This window comes from Lagopus leucura, unplaced genomic scaffold (genome assembly GCF_019238085.1).
Source record: "Lagopus leucura isolate 7727_CA_CO unplaced genomic scaffold, USGS_WTPT01 Super-Scaffold_806, whole genome shotgun sequence".
Taxonomy (NCBI): domain Eukaryota; kingdom Metazoa; phylum Chordata; class Aves; order Galliformes; family Phasianidae; genus Lagopus; species Lagopus leucura.
The window spans coordinates 6521675-6545124 of NW_024962260.1; the positions used below are offsets into that span (position 1 = coordinate 6521675).

Genomic DNA, 23450 nt, shown 5'->3' on the forward strand with positions numbered 1-23450 from the left:
TGTCACTGCACTTCTAGGGGTACAAACCTTTTCACCAGAACTCTGCACCAGAAATGTAACTTTGTTCCTCTTATGCAGAGTAACAACACAAAACTGCATAAAATAAGCACAATTTTGTTCCTATTCCAAAGTAGCACAACTCATACTTGCCCCTTCCTAGAGCTGAATTTCAACAATTACACTGTGCATAAATGAGCAGTTGTTATATCTGTGCTACACAGCAGAATGCATAAACATTCTCCCAGCTCCAATTGCTCAGATAAAGTTGGCCTGCTTTTCAGGTCAGCTCTCGAGGGGGAAAAGAACAAACTAGGTTTTCCCCTTCAGGGCTGAGCTCTAACTCCATTGCATTTCTACATTCAACATTCATGTGTGTTTAGTTTCACGCTTTCTTAATAGTAAGAAATAATCTAAACCATACAATCTACCTCAGTCTCATTTTATGTATGGGGGAAGCAGAAAAAAAAGAAAAAACAGCAGATCTTGTTAGACAAGCAGGAACAAACAAGGTTTGTTAACAGCCAAGGTATGCTGCAAAATTCCTCATATCTCATTTATTTTTAAAACTGTTGAAAATGAGAGGGTAACTTACAGGAAGTCTTTGATCCTACAGAGGTTGGGATATAAAAATCAGTAGCACAGACATACTGAATTTTTGTAACGTGCCCTGCATAGCATTTTACAAACATTCATAGTATGATAAATCCTGACATTGTAGTGGTGAAAGGTAATTTTATTAATAACTTAGCAGCTAAGTGTGACTAAGGTTGATACCACACATTTGTATTTAAATTGTTTTTACTAGGTTTTTCAGTGTTTCTCAAGCTGTTCACTTCAGAAAGAAACAAACGTTACCTATCATAAGGTATTATTAACCATGTAAGTCATCACTTTCTGATAGTAAGAGAGCTGATCTTCTTACTGACACCAAAGCACTAAGCCTTCACTGTATTAATGCTGCATGCTATTTCTTTGCCAGCTAGAATATAAAACTGCCTATGTAAGTGTTTATGTGGTTTGTGAACCAAACAGTAGGGGCAGTGTGTAAACAACATTAAAGAGAAAAACATTAAGGAGATGAAGAAATTCCAGATAGATGGATGAATTAAATTGAGTAACTCTATGATCCACATCTTCCACCCAGTATAACACAGTCATGCTGCTTTTGTATATAAAAATAATTTATACCCTCACCAACTAAAGATTCCCAGTCTGCTTTGATATCGGGTGCTACACGGAAAATTTTGAGTACGTGCACAGCCATCTCTAAATCTCACTATTTTGTTTTGTCTTAGGACTAAGTCAGACCTCCTTTGGTTTGGAAATACAGTGCTCTATGACACGTGTGTCAGAGACATCAAAGCATGCAGCCACCACCGTTTTGCAAGGCTGGGGGTTTGGGCTTTCATCAGCATCCGTATGAGCACAGCTCTTCTGATGTGAATGAGGTTGCTGAGCAACTCACTTAAGCCCTGTAGAAATCCCAGATTGGAGTTTTATTTTTAGCTAAATGTAGCCTTGTAAAGTGGCTGGTTCATGATGTTTCTTCCACTGAATACATATGTGATGAGGTAAGGCACGTCAGCCCATGCTACTTAAGCCACCCAGTATTTGCCATAGATAAAAATCTCAGTACTCAGGAAGATCTTTTGTCCTGAAACAGGAAAAAAAAAAAAAAAAGAAAAAGAAAAAGAAAAAAGCTTACTAGGAAAACAGGACCTAGAATAGCTGAGACACAGACTTATGCCATATGTCATGCTACAGGGAAAATAACAGCTGATAACAGAATTTGTGAAATTCGCTGCTGGACAATGAATGGCATTTCAACATTTTATTGAGAAATGAAAGAAGTGCAAGGGAAAAATGCAGAAGGGAAGGAAAAGACACTGCCAGTGAGAAATCCTTCTTGTCAGCGTTCTTTGGAAAAAATCAGAGATTTTTTTTCAATCAAGTCTCATCAAAATTACTGGAAAAAAAGTCATCTTTTTTCCAAAGCCTAATACAATTAGTGATATTAAGGAAAGATGCATCAGGGATAATCTCTGTACCAGCTACCAGTCTGTCTTTTTCACTTGAAAATAACATTTGTTTGTCAGATTCATACGTAACTTATTTTAAATTAAAGTACTTCGTGTTTTCTAAGAGAAAATAAAAACTAGAGGTGACTAACTCAATCCATCTTTATCCAATTTGAAGACTGACAACTGTAACAAATCAACATATGTGTTTTGCGTTTAGGATTGGTACCTGGTCATATTGCAGGGCTTTGTGTGACACATTTGCATACTGAAGGCTCAGGCGATTCTTTTCTTGCACAGCATCCTTCAGTTCATTTTTCTAAAACACAAGAAAAGAGTGTGTGTTACAGAGCACTTATCTCCATGACAGTACATCCTATTAAGTTCTTAAGGAAGCAATGTTTTTGCATTATTTGGTATTAACATACCATTAAGAGTAGTACCAGGCATGAAGCCAAAGGCACTGAAGGTGCAGAGGCAGAAGATTAGCTTACAATTACAGTTGGCTCTATCATAAAACCACATGTTTTCAGTAGATGATCTGATTAAAGATGTGCAGACAAACAGATGACCTGACATCACAGGCCTGGTGCAGATAAATATATTTTTAAAAAAATGTCTCCCTGCAGATGCAACAAGGAGCTCAAACCTGGCTACCTTACTGAGAGCAGGGAAGAAACTTGGCTTCCAGAGTAAAGCAATATCCTCAAACTTAGACCTTCAGAAGGCATTCTGAGGGCAAAAGCCAAGAATGGGGATGTGTAATCACGTACATGTCTATATTCATATGGCACTAGATTTATGATAGCTATTTCTATTTGTAGCATGTCTGCTTATAATAAATGCACAGACACACGTTTAAATTCAATCATTTTTAGAGTCTGGGTGGAACACTTGCACGCTACAATGGCAAGCAAAGCCAAAATACAGACAGAAGACAACACTGTCTAAATATCAAGATATTTGACTAAACACTACTGAACTACACCAAGACATCAAATCACAGAATTTTCAACCTTCTAGTTGCAGTTACACCCATCATCTCACACTTAAGGATATCAGCAATTAAAATTTCTCAAGTTCTGTTAAATCTGTTGTTTAGGATGCAATTAAAAGTGACAGTCAGATCCTGAATGCTAGACAGTTCTGAAGGACAAAATGACAATTTACTAGCTCACATTACATTTTTCAAAGGGGTGAATTAAATCAGCAAATATTTTTACAATTCGAGCAAACTGCACTGAACAGTTCCTTGGATATGTGAACAAATCATCAAATTCTATTAATTACTGCAAGTTATTTGTAAAGCATTGTGTAACTATTCTGCATTTTCGTAGGCAAAGATAAGCTACACTGGCTGCCCTGAGAAATCCTTAGAACCACAGGCTTCTGTCAAGTGAGATTCAACATTGACTTCAATGGACCAATTTGCATTTGTTATGAATCAATATTGCTCAGCTGACTTTAATGGGGAACAAGTGACAATGCCTTACCAGTTTTTAACAAGGTTATTAAAAGGAATTCAAGCAGAAATGGAGGGGAGGAAGAGCGAGGAGCAACGCAATAATTGATGGAAATCTAGACCAGCATCCTTCACATCCTATTTAAATTCTCCACAATAGAAAATGCTTTCTGAGACATGGCAGAGCAATTGGGCTGGCTGATATCCTATCCAAAGAAAACACATTTATTTGCAAGGATGAACTTAAGTAAGGCAACAACTATCTCAGTTTCATTGATCCTTAGTAGTTAGCCAGTTTGGTTTTGCTTCAATGTCTGTTCACAGTGGCAACTTCTTTCAGTCTTCTTTTGCGCTTGTCAGGATAGAGGACCACATACGTTCCCCATTCCAATCAAATCCATAAAAATCAAGAATCCCTTGATCAGTAGCAAGAATTACTGGCATATTTCTAGCTCAGAAAATACACGTAAAGAAGACCAACAAGAAAGGAACTTGGATGCAGGATTCATTTAGCTGAAAGACATTTGTACACATTATCAGTGTGCTTTGAAATAACATATACACATGTACACTGACAACATTCCTACTGACTGCTTTCAGAATAAGCAGTAAGGAAACAAAGAATAAACAACTCAAAGGTCTCAGAGCAATAATGTGGTAAAAGCAATGATGAATGGAAGCCTTGTAAGTTTAAGCCAAGTTCCTTTATCGAGCCATGTCTGCCAAAGATGTCATCATTACCATCAATTCAAAATTTCCCACAGTTTTAGTTTAGTTTTTGACGACTTAAAGCATCGCTCAACAATGGATCCTTACAAGAGGGCTCTGACAGAATAATTCTGGTAGATTCAGCTGCAGGTGTTTAGTTCTAACACCTCCTAATCATAGGTCAAAGTAATTAAATAGCAGGGGCTTGGGTTGCTAAAGCTTTTGATCTATCTCCGCAAGGATGGCAAGTTTATGCAATTTTTTCCTAAAAGGTTTCTGGAACTTCTGAGATGTGCTTGGGATTTTTGGGATTATACTTCAGTAGGTTGGATCATGGCAAATATTGTTAACAATCTAAAATAAGCTGCCTACCCAGAATTTCCCCTTATACCCACATGAAAAATGATCTAGAAAGAAAAAAATATATAATTCTTTTTGGCATCACTGGCAGGCTGGAGAAAGGAGGTGTGTGTTCTGCTCACAGGAAAACTACTGCAGAAGATAACAAAGAAGCAAACAGATGAAGTATCCATCACACTACTGTAATTCCTCTGGGTGCTTTTATACAACAGTCACATGAGTCTGCTACATATGGTGAATATATTTGCTTGGCATACAAGAACACACAGCGACTGAACATTTATTAGCTGAAGGCAGAGAAAGCTGATGTTCACACAACTCATGTAAAGTGATTTCACATCCAGTAGGTGATTCTGTTTTTTACTTGGCCCATATTTTCACTTATCTGTATGGAAAAGTTTTTAAACAGTGCTGTTTTCATGCAGTTGTTGTTGAATACGAGAAAGCAACTGAACACAATAAAAACCAACCAATAGTACTGAAATTCTCTTGCTCATAGCAAGAAAACCAACAGATAAAACCCTTGCTTTTCCCAAAGCATTCTTGGAATAACGATTTTCTATCAGATCTATAGAAAGAGGAAGCAAGTTTATTTATTATATGACAGAAGCCTTAGCTGAAACTCAGGTCTGTGCACTGCACAAATACAAAAGAAATTACCAGTACTCCAAAAAAGTCTATCTTATAATTTAAGAAGATAAAGAAATAGAAAAAGAGGAAACAGAAAGGGAGAGATCAAGGCACTTGCCAAAGGTCATGCCCCTAACCAGGTGGCTTAGTGACAGAATTACCCCAAATCTGCCTTCCCACACACTACTCCAGTCATCTGCCATATCCTGAAAGTAACCTGTGACGGATTAACTGCAGCAGCACTTACTTAATGCTCACATGGGAACACAAGCCAGCTTCCGTAGAGCAAACATGAACCATACTCAACAGTTATGTCTTCTAAAAAAGTTAAAAATTTCTTTAAGATTTCTAAAGATTAAATTTCTTAAAGATTAAAATCTCTTCTTAAAATTTCTTATGGGCAGTTTCTGCAGTGTTGAGCACCTCCAGATGCTCACTGTACTTGGAGAAACACTTTTAACAGTACTTGTTTCACGTCTCCACACCACAGAAGGAATTTCTTCTCTTCTGGCTGTGAAATAGCACCTGTATTTTTGCAGATGATAGTTATGCATTGTTTAATATTCATGGCAGTTAGTGATTCTTTTCCTAATCCATTGACTTCAATATTTTCCAGATTAGCTAAATATAAGACTTCAACAAAGAAGACCAAAGTTAATTCAATCATCACAGAACTAAATTTCACCCGATAGAAAATTGATATATTGAAAGTGAATTCAAGTCACGTAGAAGAAAAGCACATTTTACAGTTTTCTTCCATGGATGAAACAGAAGATTCAGATATGTAGCATAAAATCTCAGTAGCCCACAGTCAATCTCTGAAAGATGACAGTTCACGGCTGCCCTGCATACACCAGCATGCTGTATATGCCCCATATGATGGGCCAGAGGAGCACAAAAAAGGTTTGTTTTCCATTTGGGGGAAATTCAACACGTTAGATTAATATCTTATTATGTTGTAAGTTGTCTTCATAGGGATTTTATGGCTGTATCCTGAGAGTTTTGAAGCTTCAAATATATTTTAAAGGAGACAGATGTCTTTTGAAAATGCTATACAGAAATAAATAGAATCCTTTTCCATTCGCTTTCATGTACTTGACAGCTAGCACTGAATGCATTAACAATAGGGCAACACTTCTCACTTCAGTTCTTACAACTGCCAATTTCAAACAGAACCTCCAAGTCAACAAAACAAAGAGGTCAGCAAATACATAGGGCAGCCATCACAAATGACAGACTTCCTGGCAGTGGGCTGGATACACGCTTCATGCCTCCAGGTTGTCAATGAATGCTAGGGCTTCTTCCCTACAGCCTTCCCTAGTCTCAGTTTAATAGTTCTACCAGAAGTCTAAAGGGAACACACAGAAGGATACCCCTCACCTACTGCTTGGATCTAAGAGGAGACTGTGTGGAATTTTGCAGACCATTTTTGCACTTGATAAGATTCAGATTTTGTCAGCTCATGACAATGAACCACCACCAGACCCAAACCCAATCCTGTGCAAAGCACTCCAATACAGTCTTCCCTCATCTTTTATCTATTCTCATACAAATAACTTTTGACTCTTGTTGCAAATTTAATGAGCGTTTTGTCCTTTTTCTCTCCAGCTGCTCTCTCAGTTGTTCTTATTTTACTCACTGTATGTAGCAATTCCAGCAATTTAATTGTGCATAAGGAGCCATATTAGGTTTACCATTTAATCTATGCAAATCAAACCATCACAGCTGTTAACTGAGATGAGCAGAGTTTAACAACTCATCAGGCCAGTTACTCCAAGACACTGAACTAAACTTATGCCAAGACAAATGCTGACCGCATGTTAGCAGAGCAATGAGCAGGTGGAAAGGAAGCAGGACTTCACATTCCCAAAAAATCTCACTAGTCCACAGTCTTGACACTGAGTTTTAAGCATTAGTTGAACTGCCTGTTATCCCTTTCTAAAGACACTGCTGCACAGCACATTTTTTAACAGCAATAACAAAGGAGACAAAATAAACAATACAGGTTTGAAGCAGTTTAATTAACTGCCTGATAAAAGATAGCATACATCCAAAAATTTTAGAGAGATAAATGAACATGGGAAGTGAATTATAAGGAGGGGAAAAAACAGAAACTATGTAGAAATACTCAACTTTCCTCCTCAACAAAAAAAAAAAAAAAAAAAAAAAAAATTATCACAGATAATAATCAACTGGTGACAGAACAAGCCAAAACACAAACTTCTTTATCATATATTTAGGCAGAAATCACACCACTCTTAGATTGCTTCTACTTAAGCTTTTTTCAACAAGCAAATATGGGAAATGCACACCATACTTACATATATCACATATGTGATAGGGTGCCAGTCAGCATGTATTCATGTCAGGACTCTATAGAGTAATTTGCCAAACGAATCTCCAACCTTGTCTTTAGCATGTCAGACAAAATCCCAAACAGCAAGGATATTTACTGATGTGTGTAAGAAATGCTTCAGGCATTTTCAGCTCAGGCATTTCAATTTAAGAAAACAACACTAAAGATGATCTTTTCAAAATCTTTGAAGTAAACTGAATCAGAAAATTGACAGCCCTCTCGAATGTATAAAAACACAATCAGTGTTGCCATTTTTTAAAGGATGCCCAGAGCATCACAGACACACCAGCATATCCTTCACAAAAAATGAGACAATTAACAAAAATATCCATTAAAGCTTATAAATAAAAACATATTAGAAATAAATGTATTACCTTATATATGAGTTGCATCTTTTAAAGTGCAGAAATGAAAGCAAAAATGTGTGTTTCTAGTAGAGCAAAAGTAGAAATTCTCCTGCAGATATGAGGACTGGATATAAAAATTCACAGTAGGAGGATGACTTCCGTAGATTTAATACAATCTGACACCACTGTCTGGGTAACAAGGTTCTACATTGCCTGGAGAAAGGCATCTGTTGCCCCGTATGCTTGTTTGCTCATCCATCAATTATATATATATATACATATATATTTATTTTTAAAGAAAAAAAAAAAAAGTTACACGCTATTCATTTATTGGTAGCCTTTTTTCTTTGAGACTTGTTTTGCCAGTTACCTGGAGTGACTGCATTAGAACACACTGACTGTAATCCTACGTGATGTTTCTCTATTTTGAGAAGCACGCACAGAATCACATTATTCCAGGAGAAAACCGAAAACCAGTAGTCTAGAGGTGCTTAAAGAAAGAGGAAAGAATAAACTTCTGATAATTTCTTACATACTTATGCCATGTACATGACTCATTACTAAGGTCAAGTTTAACACCACCATTTTCTTTTATATTATCATCATTATTTTTTTAAGGGATAGATTTTAAAGGCAAAGATTATTCATCCTCATTCTAATATTTCCAACATACCTACAACATAAATGTAGGATCAAAGAAAGCCCTAAAAGATGCTGAATACCTCCCTTCTCCCCATGCCATGTAGGGTGCAGTACAGCTCTATCCAGTACTGTATTCCACCATTACCTACTCAACACTTAGAACCGTGCAATTGTAATAATATATACATTGTAGATTAGTGGAAGGCTGATTATCTCTCATTGCATTTGACAAACTAAAGACTTTTATCTAATGTTCCTCTGTGATTTTGACTCTGAATTACAGGCAAGTACAATTCTCAAGCAGTGCAGGAAAGTAGTCTAACATTTTATGATGCTAGCATTTAAAGACTAAAGAGCCCAATTTTACTTTGAATGTTAACAGACGTGTGTTTTTTTTCTGCTACTACTCTTCAGACAAAGGAAGGCCTATTTAAAAGTGCTTCGATTAAAAAAAAAACACCCTTCCCAATTTTCTTCATTTTTAAAAAAGACATTTTCATGCAAATTGTACTTAATTCTAATAAAAGAAAACAAATGCAGCTTTACCCTCTAATCAGTAGGCTGAATGTAGCATAATAAACACTACATAAAAATAGCACTACTTTAAAAGCACTCCCAAATAAGGAACACGGGAACTGCAGCAGTATATCATATCTGGAAATCACCAGTCAATCACTTGGCACTGCAGTGACCAGGACCAGATGTTAAGAAACATAAATAATTAAAGTACTGAATTATTTTTCACTTTAGTAAGACTCTTAAGGTAATAGGCTTGCACTACCAACTCATTCCATTCATGCTCCTTTTGGAGTATTAGCTCTTCATGCACTGTTTCTCATAATTTATTTGAACAATCTTTTCTTACCACCTCAGCTCTGCCAGCCTCACCAGAACACTGCTTTACACAGCAAGGCAGCCCAGACCACCTTTTGCAGAAGGGAAAAGGAGACATCAACATCAGATGTATCTGAAGACTTGGAAGATCCCCAGTTTTGGAATCTTGTGTATCTGTACTTGATTTGCTGCTGTCAGACCACAGATATCTTTTTTCTTTTTCTTTTTTCTTTTTATTTTTTTTTCTCTATTCTCCACTTCAGCCACCACATCATATGAAAACAACAAAACCCTCTCATCAGCAATGAAAATAAATGATAATTCTTGATATGTGAAGTACAAGAGTTTTATTATCACCCCCACAAACTGATAACACATCCCAGATAGATCCAACTGCAGCTGTGTACAGTGAATTATCAAATACACAAGTTCACACAAGTTCCCTTCAATTCATTAATTTTGGATTTACATCTACTCTGGCTGAAGTAAACATGAACATAGTAAAAACAAAGAATTCCCAGTACTATTCAGTATTTGCAATTATGTTTGTATTTTCTGATGCTGTTTTGCCTGTGAGGCACATGGAATATTTCAGCTACACACAAAGGCCAACTGTCTTTGCACACTTCAAATTCACAACGTGCACAGAACGAAGTCTCTGACTGGCAGTAGGTGGCACTACATCTTTTGGTTAGCTTCTGCAGGAAGCATTATGTAACACAAGCCCAAATTTTCAGTAACATGTTTGTGAACCTTCCCAGTATCTGCTATGGAATGTTATTACCGGATAGGTGATTAATTAATGACAAAATCATACCTAAACTTGACATGGAAAAGAAATATAAAGATGTACAGCTGACAAGCAAAGAATCAACTCAAAGCAATTCTAGGCTTATTAATTTCAAAGAAAAAGAAAAAAGCAGAGGTTAATCCCCAACAACAGAAGGTTATTTATACACCTTAACACAGTAATACTTGTAGATGAGCTGTTCCAATCACTGCAATTGTACGATACTGTTAATGCTTTCAACAATGACCATATGAAAAAAAAATAACTGGCATAAATGTTAATAGTTTTATAGCACAGTAATCTACCACTGAAAATGCTCCCACATAACGCACTTTAGCTTTTGTCAGGTTACTCTCTTGAAGATGCCCCTTCACTTTGTGATAGTCAAAGCTACTGTTTAGCATTTCCATTAAAAACCAGGCATTCATGTTCCATCATGCTGTCAGATAACAGGCAGCTGCCAGCAACACAAACACATCCAAAGATACCATAAAAATACGCTTCTGCTGCCATAAGTAGAGAATCAATCTTAAACTTAGTATCCAGCAGTGCTTTGCATTGGACAGTATTAGAAAGTTAATCAGTTTGATTCACGGGTTGAAATAAAATCAATATCTATTCAGGGCTTTTCCTTTCAATTATTTTTACGCTCACATCTCAATGCATCAAATGAACTGGCACATCTGAGAGGCCAGGTCTAAATTCTCATTTCCCATGGCACAATTTGAGTTTATTCATGGGTAACTTATAAACAAGCAAAAGAAAGAAATAATCTGAAATAATCCACTTCTAAGGGAGAAATAAGTGAACACGGAGTTACTTGAAGAAAGGCATAAAGGAAATGCAGTGCAGGGTAAACAAGCTCGCTGAAATGCTGGTAGCAAGCTGTCTGACAGGGACATTCCCAGTGGTTCCCTGAAGAAATATTTTCTTATTGATATTACCATCATATGGCATAATATTTGGTTTCACATCTACAACAGGTAGTGATTTTATTTTCTCTATTGCCTTGACTTCAATGGATGTGCCAAAGACATACCTTAGTATGTCAAACCAAATCGCCAATTATTTAAAAATAATTAAAAATGTGTGGTTCTTCCTTCTGTTTTCTATAAATGTGTGGATTTCCACTCAAACTTCGTGATTATCCAGAAGGAAATTGCTGTCCACATTTTCCATTTGCTATGATTTCACAAGTGGAAGAACAAACAAAGCACGTCAGCTAGAAACACATGAACAAAGTAATTCTGATCTTCACTGGAGCTCATTAGGGATAAGGTTGCTGCATCTCCTTAATTACCTACTATGTCATTAAGGTTTCTATTTGCTGATTAACAGAAGGCATACAGAAGACTGGTGAATTGCAGTGTGGGCTTGAAGATATCTCAGTGGAACACCTTACAGGACTTCTACAGACGATTTATGTTAATATTCTGCTAACACAACAGTTGCAGACACTGTTATATAGAAATACATGGAGTAATCTTGTCAGCTCTGATTAAAGAGTTTGTCCCACTGTGCTATTTCTTATGATAGAAATTTCTTATTTTTCTAGAAATAGAACAAGCCTTCTTGTTCTATTTCACTGATAATTAAAATGCAATTAGTTAGATCAGCTTTCACAAACATTTCTCAAAAAGCTTTCCTTTCCATCATGCATAGAGGAGAGAAGACCAAATAAGATCAGCTGTTGTCATGGCAACATCATGCCCCAGCAGGTGGAAAATGCAGTCCTGTGGCACTAAAAAAGGATGAAATGTACTGAACCTAAGCATAACACCAGCTCCAGCTCAACAAGCTGAGGATGTTTTCAGAGGTCGCCAACTCTTTAAGCAAGAAATTTAAAGAGACAAATGTTAAAAAGAAGTGTGAGCTCTGGTGACAGCAGTAATGACACAGCTGTCTCAGTAATTTTATTAGGTAGGTTAACTTGACATTGTGCACAGTTCTGAAAACCTACAAAAAGTTTAGCACAGTACAAAAAAATAAGTGACTTGAAAGCAGAAAATAATTTTTCACTTCAATACAAACATAAGAAAAATACGCAGAATAATTTAGGATTTAGGCATCAGAAGTATTATTCATCAACAGCTACTCATGCTCCAAAAGTTGTGTTTCAGAACAGGTGAGATTATAGCCTTCAGGACTTGCACTAAATTAAGTAAAAACCAAACACTAAATAACATCATGCATTAAGCTAAGCAAAATGGTACGGACCACTGCTTTCCTAGCTGTACAAAATGCTATGGTGATCATTCTGTAGTCCAACAAAATCTTCCTCAACACTAGCTACAGCTAAATGCCATCCTTAAAACCTTTCATCCCCATCCTGTTCCTAAGAAAAAGAAAAATACATCAGCTAGGAAAACTATAATTCACCAAAAATGATTTTGTTTTTCAAAAAACATGTCAATATTTTCTGAATTTTCTTAAGGTTAATTCAATCTTGAATCTTAGTAAAGGACCAAATTTCATTTTAGAATCATAGAATCACCAAGGTAGGCTCTACCCAATTAGAAAAAAGTCCCTGCCTAAATATATTTTGTCTTTCAAAGCAAAAGACAAAACTGCTAAAATTAAGTGTAATTAATATACACATAATTTCGGAAGCAATAATCCTTTGCTTACAGAAGAAGGACAGTAGCTTTACAGTTTTTTAATAGCATTAAGTGCTTGAAGACTCCTTGCAGCTTTGAGTGATAAAGATATTAAGAAAGGTTATTTGACAGAGCACAGACAGACATGATGACAGCACATGATCACCATAAAAAAAATATTGAAAATACCTATAAATACACCCTGAGGATGTCAATAGTTTGTACAGTATTCCTTGAAGGAATACACGAGGCTTGTGTTTCACCAAGATGCATGTGGTAATTAAGACCAAAAAATGTTCATTGTTTTTGGATTCTTCCAATGGTTAGAGACACCCCTGAAAAACAGAGCCAGCCAGCAGCAACAAGCACTTCTGGAAATGTTTCACAGACGATTTGACTGGCACTGAACAGCAACATGAAAGCAGTCAGAGCCAGATACTAACACAGAAATCTTGCTGTATGGTATTGCATGCAAATTTGCAAGTCTTTAAGCCTCTGAAAACTACCACAACTGCCTTAGATTCTTACTTTATTTTGCTGTCATAAATTTGCTCTGCATTTCTATAGGCACCTTTGAGAAGAACAGAGCGTAGACAAGCATCATACATATTATAAAAAGCAACACAATATTGAACAGCATAGCTAACGTGTTATTTCTCATTATTTTCCCTTTACTAAGTTCAACTAATGCAGCCAGGCAGATATTTACTTATCATTCTACTTTCCTTAGGATAAACTCAAAGGATCAACAAGGCCTCAACTCAGGCAAGGAACTAACTAGTTAAGAGCTGTGGAATATTGAAGTTTTATCAAATCTCCATAGTATTTTCCTGCCCATTAAACTCTAACATAAAAAAATAAATGTAATGCTCGAAGCGTGCATTAAAGTTGCAATCAGACTTCTCTCTGCTATTTCCCAGCTCTTTGCAAACATGTTATTTATTTGGCATCAGTTAAATTCGCTTCAACGTGACTAATTAGGTGTATATAACCCACAGCCACTAATTATTTCATTTCCTAGAGTTACATGTGATAGCAATGAAATGTATTTCACCCCCACTTACTCAGAAAGTAGTCCTGTGTATACACGACTGCATCCATCTTCCCTCCTTAATGACAAAGGCAAAGAAAAAGAGTCAGATTCTTTTTTTGCTCATTCATGCTGCTCTGCATCATACTGCAAAATTAAAATTAATCCTCCTAACCAGCTGAGGCTGACCTTTTAGCCACTGGCTGGAAAGGGAACATCACTCCCCTGGGGCTGCTCGAGGGGAGGGCGTTAGGCACGCATGACACCTCTCAGCCACCAGATGAGAAGAGGCAAAAGCACACTGAAACGGGTAATTTGGTAAGGTATGATTAGTTTTACTTACACAGGGCAGACTGGCAAGCCATGCTCAGCTTCACGCTTCCCTAAGTACCTGCAGCAGAGAAGCCTTTTGTGGTCTGTAATGTCAGTAAACATTTACATTTTGGTTTATTCTTTAAAAGTCAATGATTAACTGCTTGAGGCTGAACAGAAAGATTCTGTGAGCTTTCACTGTGTATTCCAGCTTTCTATTCCTAATTCCTGAACTAGACCAGGGTATTCTAGGATTTAAAGCATTTATATTCACGTAAATAATCAAAGTTTATTCACAGTTGTTTCCAGGATAAAATCTTGACATGTCAGCAAAGCGCAGAATTTATAAGATGTGTAAAATAGTTACAGAGACAGCAAGAGGTTTTTGCCTTCTGTCACTTAAAACAATCTAAGTGATAGGAAATTTAATTTCTTTGAGCATAAAACCTTTTTAATGCAAGCATGCATTATACATATCCAAAATATAACTTTAAAATTGCTTTCTCTCTCTTATTTCATGTAGTATTACATAAATCTTGAAAAGATGCATGGTCTTTGTTGTTGCAATTTGTACATTCGCTGATATTTAATCATAGTCTTACACTAAAATATAAATGACCTGAAAGCAGTTTGTAATTCTGAAGACTTTTAAGCTAACCAACCAGGCTGCGCTCTAATCAGAGCACAGAATTAATCTTTTGTATAAAACACTACCAAATTAGCAAATAATCTTTGTTAAGGAGAAAAATCAAAGGAGAGGAAAAGTGACGCAAGCTGGTTTTGATTTGTGATTAACAGAAAATGAATACTGACTCACGTGATACATGCAGGGGAAGTATAATAGAATTAAACTCTGCACAGTGAAAACCCTGCAGAAGGAACTCTCAGAACACAGTGGGACGAAGCAAAGCACTGATGCTACTACTGCCACTGCTACTGGAATATACTATTCCACTTTATACAATTGAACACTGAAAATTTCTCATGCTGAATTAATGATCAAAAGCAAATAATTTCAATGCTAGTAATACTTCAGGGGTTGTCATATTTAGTTTTTTCAGTTCATAAAAATCAATTGTTGTGGCAGTCACAAGTCGAAAACCTCATGGAAGTTCCCAGTTAAGGCTCAAGGGACAGAAACAAGTGAAATACTGATGAACACAAGTGTACAAGGAATGTTGTGTTTGCACTGTTTCAAGCTGCTACACAACAAAGCAATGTTAACAAAAGTACTGATCCCACACTTACAAATTTCAAAGCTAACTTCTAAACAAACTGTGATTTTTAATCTTCCTGAAAAACACTGCCAGGTTGTACTACTAACAAATACAGTTCAGCTGCTGGGGCGCCTTCTGCGACAGAACGTAGGGAGATTTTAATGGCAGCTTTCTCCATTCTCACAGTTGTACAGCTCTTCATCTGAGCAACACTTTTGTTCAGGTGTCGTTCAACATCGATCTAGAAACCTCAAGATCAGGAAGGTTTTTCAAGACTCTGCAGTAATTAACATCTACTGACTGTTCAAAGCTTAACTGATAATTTTTTTTTAATATAACATTTCAAATAACTGATGGAGTGATTTATTTGATCCACTGAAGAGCTTTTAAAGTAATTTAAAGGTGTACAGCCCAAATCAGAAGACCAGTATCTAAGTTTTAAGAAAGAAAAGGCCAGTGAGGTGTGGGGAGAAAAGAAAAAAAAAGAAAAAAAAAAAAGATTAAGGAGTAATGATTTCATTAATGAAGGATATTATTCATATGAAGTATTAGGTTTGCAAACAGTACCATAAATAGTAAGCTAGATTTATTGTACTGTTTGCTTCACCAATTTTTTCTTTTTCCATTCACAGATGTATGAAAGGGAGAAGCCCCCATTTATAAAACACTATCTCAAAATCTGAAGAAGAATGAATTCAGTTTAAGTTTCAGGAATATGGAGATTCGTTCCATTGTATTTCATCTGAGCTTTCATCACTTCACAATTTCCGAACCTTGCACGCTGTGCACCAGTGCAACTAAGGAAAACAACGAACACAAGTAATTTATCTCTACTGATTCAAAAGGAAAAGTTGCTTTTGTTTCGTATTTCTAGAAAGTATCAAAGCTATGTTTCCACATGAATCATCAATTGAAAAATGAAAGAAATTTAAAAAATAAGATATTAAATTTTAAAAGCCTCATGGTTCATAGTAGCATATAAGTAATATGTAGAGGATATTAGCATAATTTCTGAGCTCATCAATTAAAAATGAACCTACAGCTGAAATCTACTCATGAAGCATGAAATAGATGTCTCACAAGTTGATTATAATTCTGTATGCAAAATAAATCCATGGAGGACATTTAAAAACTACACAAGACTTCCAGCATTTCAGACACCTGAGATCAGTTCCTGTCAGCTGTATTTCTACCTATGACAAATGTCATTATTATATAATTTTATTCATATTTAAGTATTTTTAAATTACTATTTTTCCCCCCTCAATGTATTTACTTGAACCAAGGCATTCTGAAAAATCTTCATTTCTCAAGCAAACTAATTAGCTCTGATAAAGCCAAAAGAAATTAGTGTCAGTTAAATATAAACATATAACAAACTTAAGTGATGCTTCTGAATTTCAATGGGCTGAATTTCAAAACACAGTGTTAATAAAAAAAAAAAACAGTTTTTACTTTTCTCTTATTACGAATAAAGACTCTTAAATGAGGAAGCATTTCTAGGGACATGAAGAACTCCAAAAAGGTGATGTAAATGTAAGTGGATGCAGGAAGGCTGGCTATCAGGATGTTTTTCAGAATAAAACTCAAGAAAAACAAAAGTAGACCCCAAGACAGCAGCAATAATTCAATCATCTACCCTCCCTATTTTTAAAATAAAGTGTACTGTTCTGCATCTATGTGTAATGTTGTAGTTCACAAATGCCATGAGCAAGTGTAAACATTGCTAAGCTTCTCTACATGACATTTAGGCAGAAACTCATACTGACACTAAGTTAAATTAAGTTGATCATGACTGCTATGGATATCAATAAAGTGAAGAATGAAACTGAAAATTTCATTCAGCTGCACATTAAGTTTTCTAAAAACAGGAGCTTTTTTTTTCCCATCTACTGAGTAATGACATCTGCCTCAAAAAAGTGAGTACCTGAGATTGATGAGGTTCCAGAGATCAGATGTCTTGACAGATTCCCCTGCTCCAGTGACAATCAAAATGTCAGTCATTCTAATAGGCATAACAGCATATGCAATATTGATATTTCTCCTAAATTTCGCAGTTCAAAATATATAACCATGGAATTACTGTTTATACTGCCTGTAGCACTCAACTGATTTCTATTTTCTTACAAATATTTTGATTAGAATATACATCTATGAGAACCACTTCGTAGCACCTCGTTGCAAATGATATCCAAGAGGCTGCCTTTTAGTGAACTATGATATCAGTGTGCACCTCATTTAAGGATAACTGGACACCACAGACAGTTCTTTCCCTCTTCTACATGCATTCTCACTCAAGATTCCAAGAAACCTTCTAGAGCCTGCAGGGCATGAATAGAGAGAGTTGGACCTAGGACTTGGTTTATCATTTATCTCAAAAACAATGACAATGCTTTGACTTTCTTCTTAATTTGAATATCCCTTCATTAGCAATCTTCTCCCTCCATTAGTGGTTTACCCTTCTATTTTATAAAGCCCCAGCAAACTACTAAATTGAGTTTGACAGGAAAACATGTTGCAGACCATCTGATTGATTCATATTTTCTTTTCTACTTTATTCCACATTTAATGTCTTAAATTAATTATACTATGGTTATTAGGATTAGTCTTCCTGTCCCTCTTTGTCTGATTCTCAAAAAAAAAAAAAAAAAAAAAAAGAAAAAAAAAAAAAAAGTTTCTGGAATAGCTTGTGAAGATCAAAATTGCTATATATACAAAAGATAACCTATTTTCCCTTCAAATTCCCTTGATAGCACTACCACCCAGTGTGCAGCAGAAGGCACAAACTCCTCCCATGTTTCTTTCTTTCATAATTATCACTAGTAAACGCTGGAGAATGGACAGAATTAGAAATAAATTATCACTCATAAGTCATCATTCATTTGAAGTAGATGTAGCCTAAATTCTTCTCATTGTGGATAAATAATCTACTTACAGTCAAGTCAAAATGGGAAGACACTCCCTTGAAATTATTCTAGGAAAAGAATATCATTATTCATTGGCAAAATGTCAAACAACTTTTGTTTTCTTTGAAACTTCTCCAAATCACTAATCTTAAACCTATGCCTCAAATCATTTGATGTATGATAGGAGATTATCTGCTGAATGCATATCTTCCTTTAGGCATTTTAGGTTTTATGCAGCTATGCCGTGTTTAGTTTTGCTCAATAAAACTATGAAGCTCTTCAAAAAATAGAAAATTAGTCAGGAGAAATTAATATACAGCTTTTGGGTGGCTAAAAAAAAAAAAGAAAAAAAGTATAATAAATTTGAGAAAGAAGTGAGATTTTTTGAGTTTTCTCTCTTATTGGTACTATAACTCACTAGAAAATTCATGTTACCATTCTCCTTTTATTTTCTGCTGAAAAGCAGGCAGATGAGGCAAGCTTGTTAAGTCCATTTGTTCAAACTTATGATTCTGATTCAGTCTTTGTCAAAATGGAAACTGCCACTTGATTAGGAACTCAACCAAATGCCAGCTCCTGCAGCCTTCAAACCCTCAGACAACACTGTATTTAACCAGAGGAAACGAAACTCACTGCCAGCATATTTTGTATTCAGTTCTTTTTTTGCTCCGTTCAGAGGATCAGAATCTGGGCCTTTTCTTTACAGTTTTCAGCATAATTCAGCATGATTAAGCCTTGGTGCTGCCAAGACCGTATCACCTTAAATAGGTTTTAGCTACATAATTAACCAAATGACTTATCATAATTTTGTTCTTTCATTGAGAACAACTGGATTGACATTAATGCCGTCTCCTCAACTCAATCTGCTAACCACTGCTAGCTGAACCACGTGTAGGAAGGGAGTGAGCATTTCCCCTGAGAGTCCCAAACAACCCACAGTGAAGGGATATGCTCGTGCAGAGAAGATGGCAATCTGAACATTATGGCAATCTGCAGTTCTGCCACAGCAAACCTGCAAACTCCTAGTGTGTGCCCTGGTTAAAAACAAATTTGGAATATTTTTCTCTACTCTGCCAGATTGTCAAATAGCATTATTTCTTATGTGCAAAATGTATGTTGAAAGTTGCTCAAATGCAAAAACGTGTCCAACCCTGCCATAACGTGGAAGAGAATAATTTCTAAATTTAGGAAGTAATTGCTTTGCTGTCCAGTGAAATGTACACTATAAAAATAATCTCCTCTAGGCAAGACCTCATTTTAAACTCCAATTCAGATTTCAGTGAACACAGGCACTAAACCTCTGGAAAAAAAGCTGTACAAGGCCACTGCTGTAGCTTGCTGGTTGCACTGGCGCTTGCTCTGCGTCACAACAAAAACAAAGTAACAATACTTAGCGCCACACTATCATTCAAATTGCTTTCCAAATAAATTATACAGGACCGTCAGATTTTTCTTTTCATGAAGAATCACAACTTCTCCACTTGTGCTCTCACTACAGTCCAGAACAAAATTTCTCACATTTCTAACTTTGTGCAAATGTAAGGAAAGGAAAGGCTCTTGTTTTAAATACAGTCTACCTGACATTGCTGCCCTAGGGCAGTTCCATCCAAATCTGAACCCCAGGAACACTGAGCCTTTCATTTCAGGACTTTCAGAGAACTGATTTCCAAGCTTTTGAGATCCAGAAGAGACTAGAGAACAACCTATCAAATAAGTTGGCAACAGAACAGCTTGCCACCTTCCCATTTAAACTCTTTCAGTAGCCCTATGGTACGGGTCTTCAACGCACTGCTAGTTCCCCAACAGGCTAATCAGTACCATTCATGGTTTTACGCAAGCATCAGCAGTGATTTACATGCATTTATCACGTATAGGCTTTAGCTTCACTTCTGTAAGATATTCTGAAATTAATATTCTACAGAATATATCTTTCAAAGATGAACACATTCCACATTGAAATGATTTTAGAATTCATTAGGATAGGGCATCAATCCAGCTGGGAAAACAACAACAACAACAACAACAGCAGCTAGAAACCATTGTAAACCATGCAATGAGTTTTCACTAGTATTCAGAAAGAATTACGGTGAAAACAGAACTGCACAAACCAGTCTGTGAACTGAAATTATAGACAAAAGTTAATGGAGAAAACAGGTCTCCCACCAAGAGATAAGCAAAAGCTTCTGTGATAACAAACTCCCAAAGTACTTTGTTGCCTCTGAGTATTGCCTGACTGTGGGAAGAAGAGGAAATTTAGGAGAATAAAGCTTCTATTTCCTACAGAAAGCCCCCTCAAAAGATTCAGTCAGACTGCTAGCTGCGGGCAAGTCACAACCCTGGAGAGCAAGGGTTTCACACAGGTGAAAGTTTTTCAGTGGCAAAAAAAAAAAAAGGTAAAGGTAAAATGCTTTGTATTGCATTTGAAGTGTTGATGCTTAAAACATAAGGAAGAAAATGTGCAAGTTACAGCAAAGTCCTGCAGATTCAAAAATTAACTGTTAACAAGGATAATAGCTACTACAGCAGGGAACAGTCACCACAGATTAGAATAGCAGCACTTACACTTCTAGTGCTGGACCAGAGCTTTGAACATAGCAGCATATCACTTGTAGGCCGTGACACTATATACATACAATCTGATCTTTCAAATCTAGAAAATGCACTGTCATAAATAATCAAGACTATGACAAGGATCTATCAAATAATCTTTGTCCTTTCCTGCTTACCATGAAACTGCACTTATATGAATAGAGTTACTACAGAATTATGAAAAACCACAGGCAAAAATATGAAGCCTTTGAAGAATTCTACATTTCTTTTTTTCATTTTGAACTGAAACCATTTTGGTTCATGCCTGACATAAAAACAAATATTACCAAAATTACCCAAAATACAGATCAGAACAAACCCCAGTATATACAACTGGCTTGTGTTAGGGAGTTCAACAGACACATTTAATCCTATGAAAGAAGGCTAGGTCACTGTGACCTAAAATTCACTGTTCTTTAATCAGTGATTCTTCAAAAGAGAAGACAGCGTATCAGTTATAGAGGGCTCTTCCTATTCTTTTGTATAAACCTTTATTACATGTACTCACTGCATCTACAGTACACAATGACAGGCAGATAGGTAGGCACAGAACGGCTCCTCTTTTCAACTAGGTGAGCTAACAGAATAAAGCTTCTAAAAATAATTCACTTTGTTCAGCAATAGCTTTTGTCATTGTTCTTCTTTTCACTGTTCTTACGGTCTGTGAGAAAGGCTAATTTTTCTTCACAGATCTCTGCATGTGTTCTAACAGCTCAATCCAGGCTCCGGTTTTTCAACCTGCTTGGGAACCATTAGAGGCATTTGCAGACTGGGAAACATTTAAGTCAGTTGAATCAAACCCGCTTGAAAAAAAATGTTTATTGTGATTTTCAACAGAAAAGATTCAAAATAGGAATCACGGGGGAAGAAAATTGGAAAGAAAAATATTAAAGTTTTTCTTCACTAGCAGAAATAACCGTCTCACTTTTATTCATTAACTTGCTGTTAGCGAGTAGGGAAAAAAATAAAAGGAAACAAGGACATTCTCTGTTTCTTTCAAGGCACCAGTTAAAGTGCAATCTGGTTAAATATAGTATTCATTCCTACCAAATGTCTGTATCTTTCACCTCATTAAAAGGCTGAGAACATAGGCAAGCAGCACTTTTCCACAGAGTGAACCACAATCCTCTTGCAGAAACCCACTCATTCATTTGCAGTAATGTGGAACCACACCACTGCCTTTGTCCTTTGTGACCACCCCATTCACAACCGTGTCACATCACTGCAACTGCTGACCAGGATACAAGCTCCCTTCTCCCTCACTGACAGATGCTCTTAAAACTATGAAGACTGGAGAAGGACACGACTGATGGAAACCAGATGGAGAAGTCAGCAACATGCCCAGAGGATTCCTAATGATTCACAGATCACAGTTGGCAACTTGGCTTTGGAAAATTACAACGAACACAATTTTTCAGGGCTCCTGTAGCTTCGTATTTCATCAGTATTTTACAACAGCAAAACTTTTTTCCATTCCTTGATTTATTTTTGTTTTGTTTTAAATACTTGCTTCATTTTACGCGAGATAAAATATCACACCTACATAACACTCCATGGTGCTCAGTTACTTCAGTGTGGCAGAACAAAATTTTTTTTACAGTGCCTTCCCAGCTACTCTTTATACTTTACTAAATATGGTGCTGCTTTTTCCTAGAGTTAAAGATTTCCCAACCACACTTGAGGGCTTGTCTTGCTTTTAAATTTAATTATATGGTAATGTGCTAAAAATGCTGTTACATGGGAGGACTGCAGTCTTATTCATTTTATAGATAAGGATGCAGTCCTATTTCAGGAAAACTATTTCCAGAATCTGAATAATCGAGATCTTGAAAAGGGTGACTGTACGCATGTCCCAGCTCATCTGTCAATCCCATTTTATTCATGTGACAAGAAGCTGCCCTCACAAGGCTTGAATCCAAGAAATAGCACTGAAATAAAATTATTAAACTGAATTTTAAAAAGCCCACAAAACTTAAAAATATCATTACAGCAACAAAGTTGGGAGGGGGCAGGATGGAGGGAGTGGGACAGACAACTGCTGGAAATTTTCTGTATTGGTGTTTTAACAAGATTGCATAACTTAGCCTCACAAAAGGTCTGTGTGTAAAGTACATGCAGAAAGGCTTAGCTCTACAAAACAGTGGTGCAGTCAAGAAATACTGCCTTAAAGCTTGCTTCACACCTGCCCTGTAAAACTCTCTTGACCCAATCACGCAGCTGCGACTTACTTTATTCATTTACTTTTAGGAAAAGAGAAGGAAGGGGGCAATTTGTTTTCTTAGTTTTTCATCATTCTCTAAGAAAGCAATAACTAGATCTAAATTTTCTAGAAAAACAATACTCATTTCTGAGCATTGTAGAAGGTAGTTAGAGTGTAGGCATTATGGTCACTGCAGCACATGTAAAACTTCATCTTGTAAGATGCTTTTCCAGTGCATTCCTTTTACTTGAGCTGTCTCTCAGAATCTTACACATTCAAATCCATAAAAAGAAAAGAAATCCTTCATGGCAGGCATAATACAGCATCATGGGACTCACCAGAGATTATTATAATTTCACTCAAAAAAAAATCAGCTCAATTTTCAAATACACAAAATATGTTAGAACAGGACATCTAGGATGGCTAAACAATTTGTTTATAACCTTTTTGCT

The 23450-nt window shown here is 36.3% G+C and overlaps 1 protein-coding gene across 14 annotated transcripts in view; it reads right to left on the reverse strand.

The window, feature by feature from the left end:
- The window catches only part of RIMBP2 (RIMS binding protein 2), a 119075-nt gene that overhangs the window by 50590 nt on the left and 45035 nt on the right, over positions 1-23450 (reverse strand). For all 14 annotated transcript variants that reach the window (XM_042865404.1, XM_042865396.1, XM_042865392.1 and 11 more), the window contains one exon: positions 2248-2337. In XM_042865404.1, the coding sequence (XP_042721338.1) occupies positions 2248-2337 (90 nt within the window). The remainder of the gene's footprint in view (positions 1-2247; positions 2338-23450) is intronic.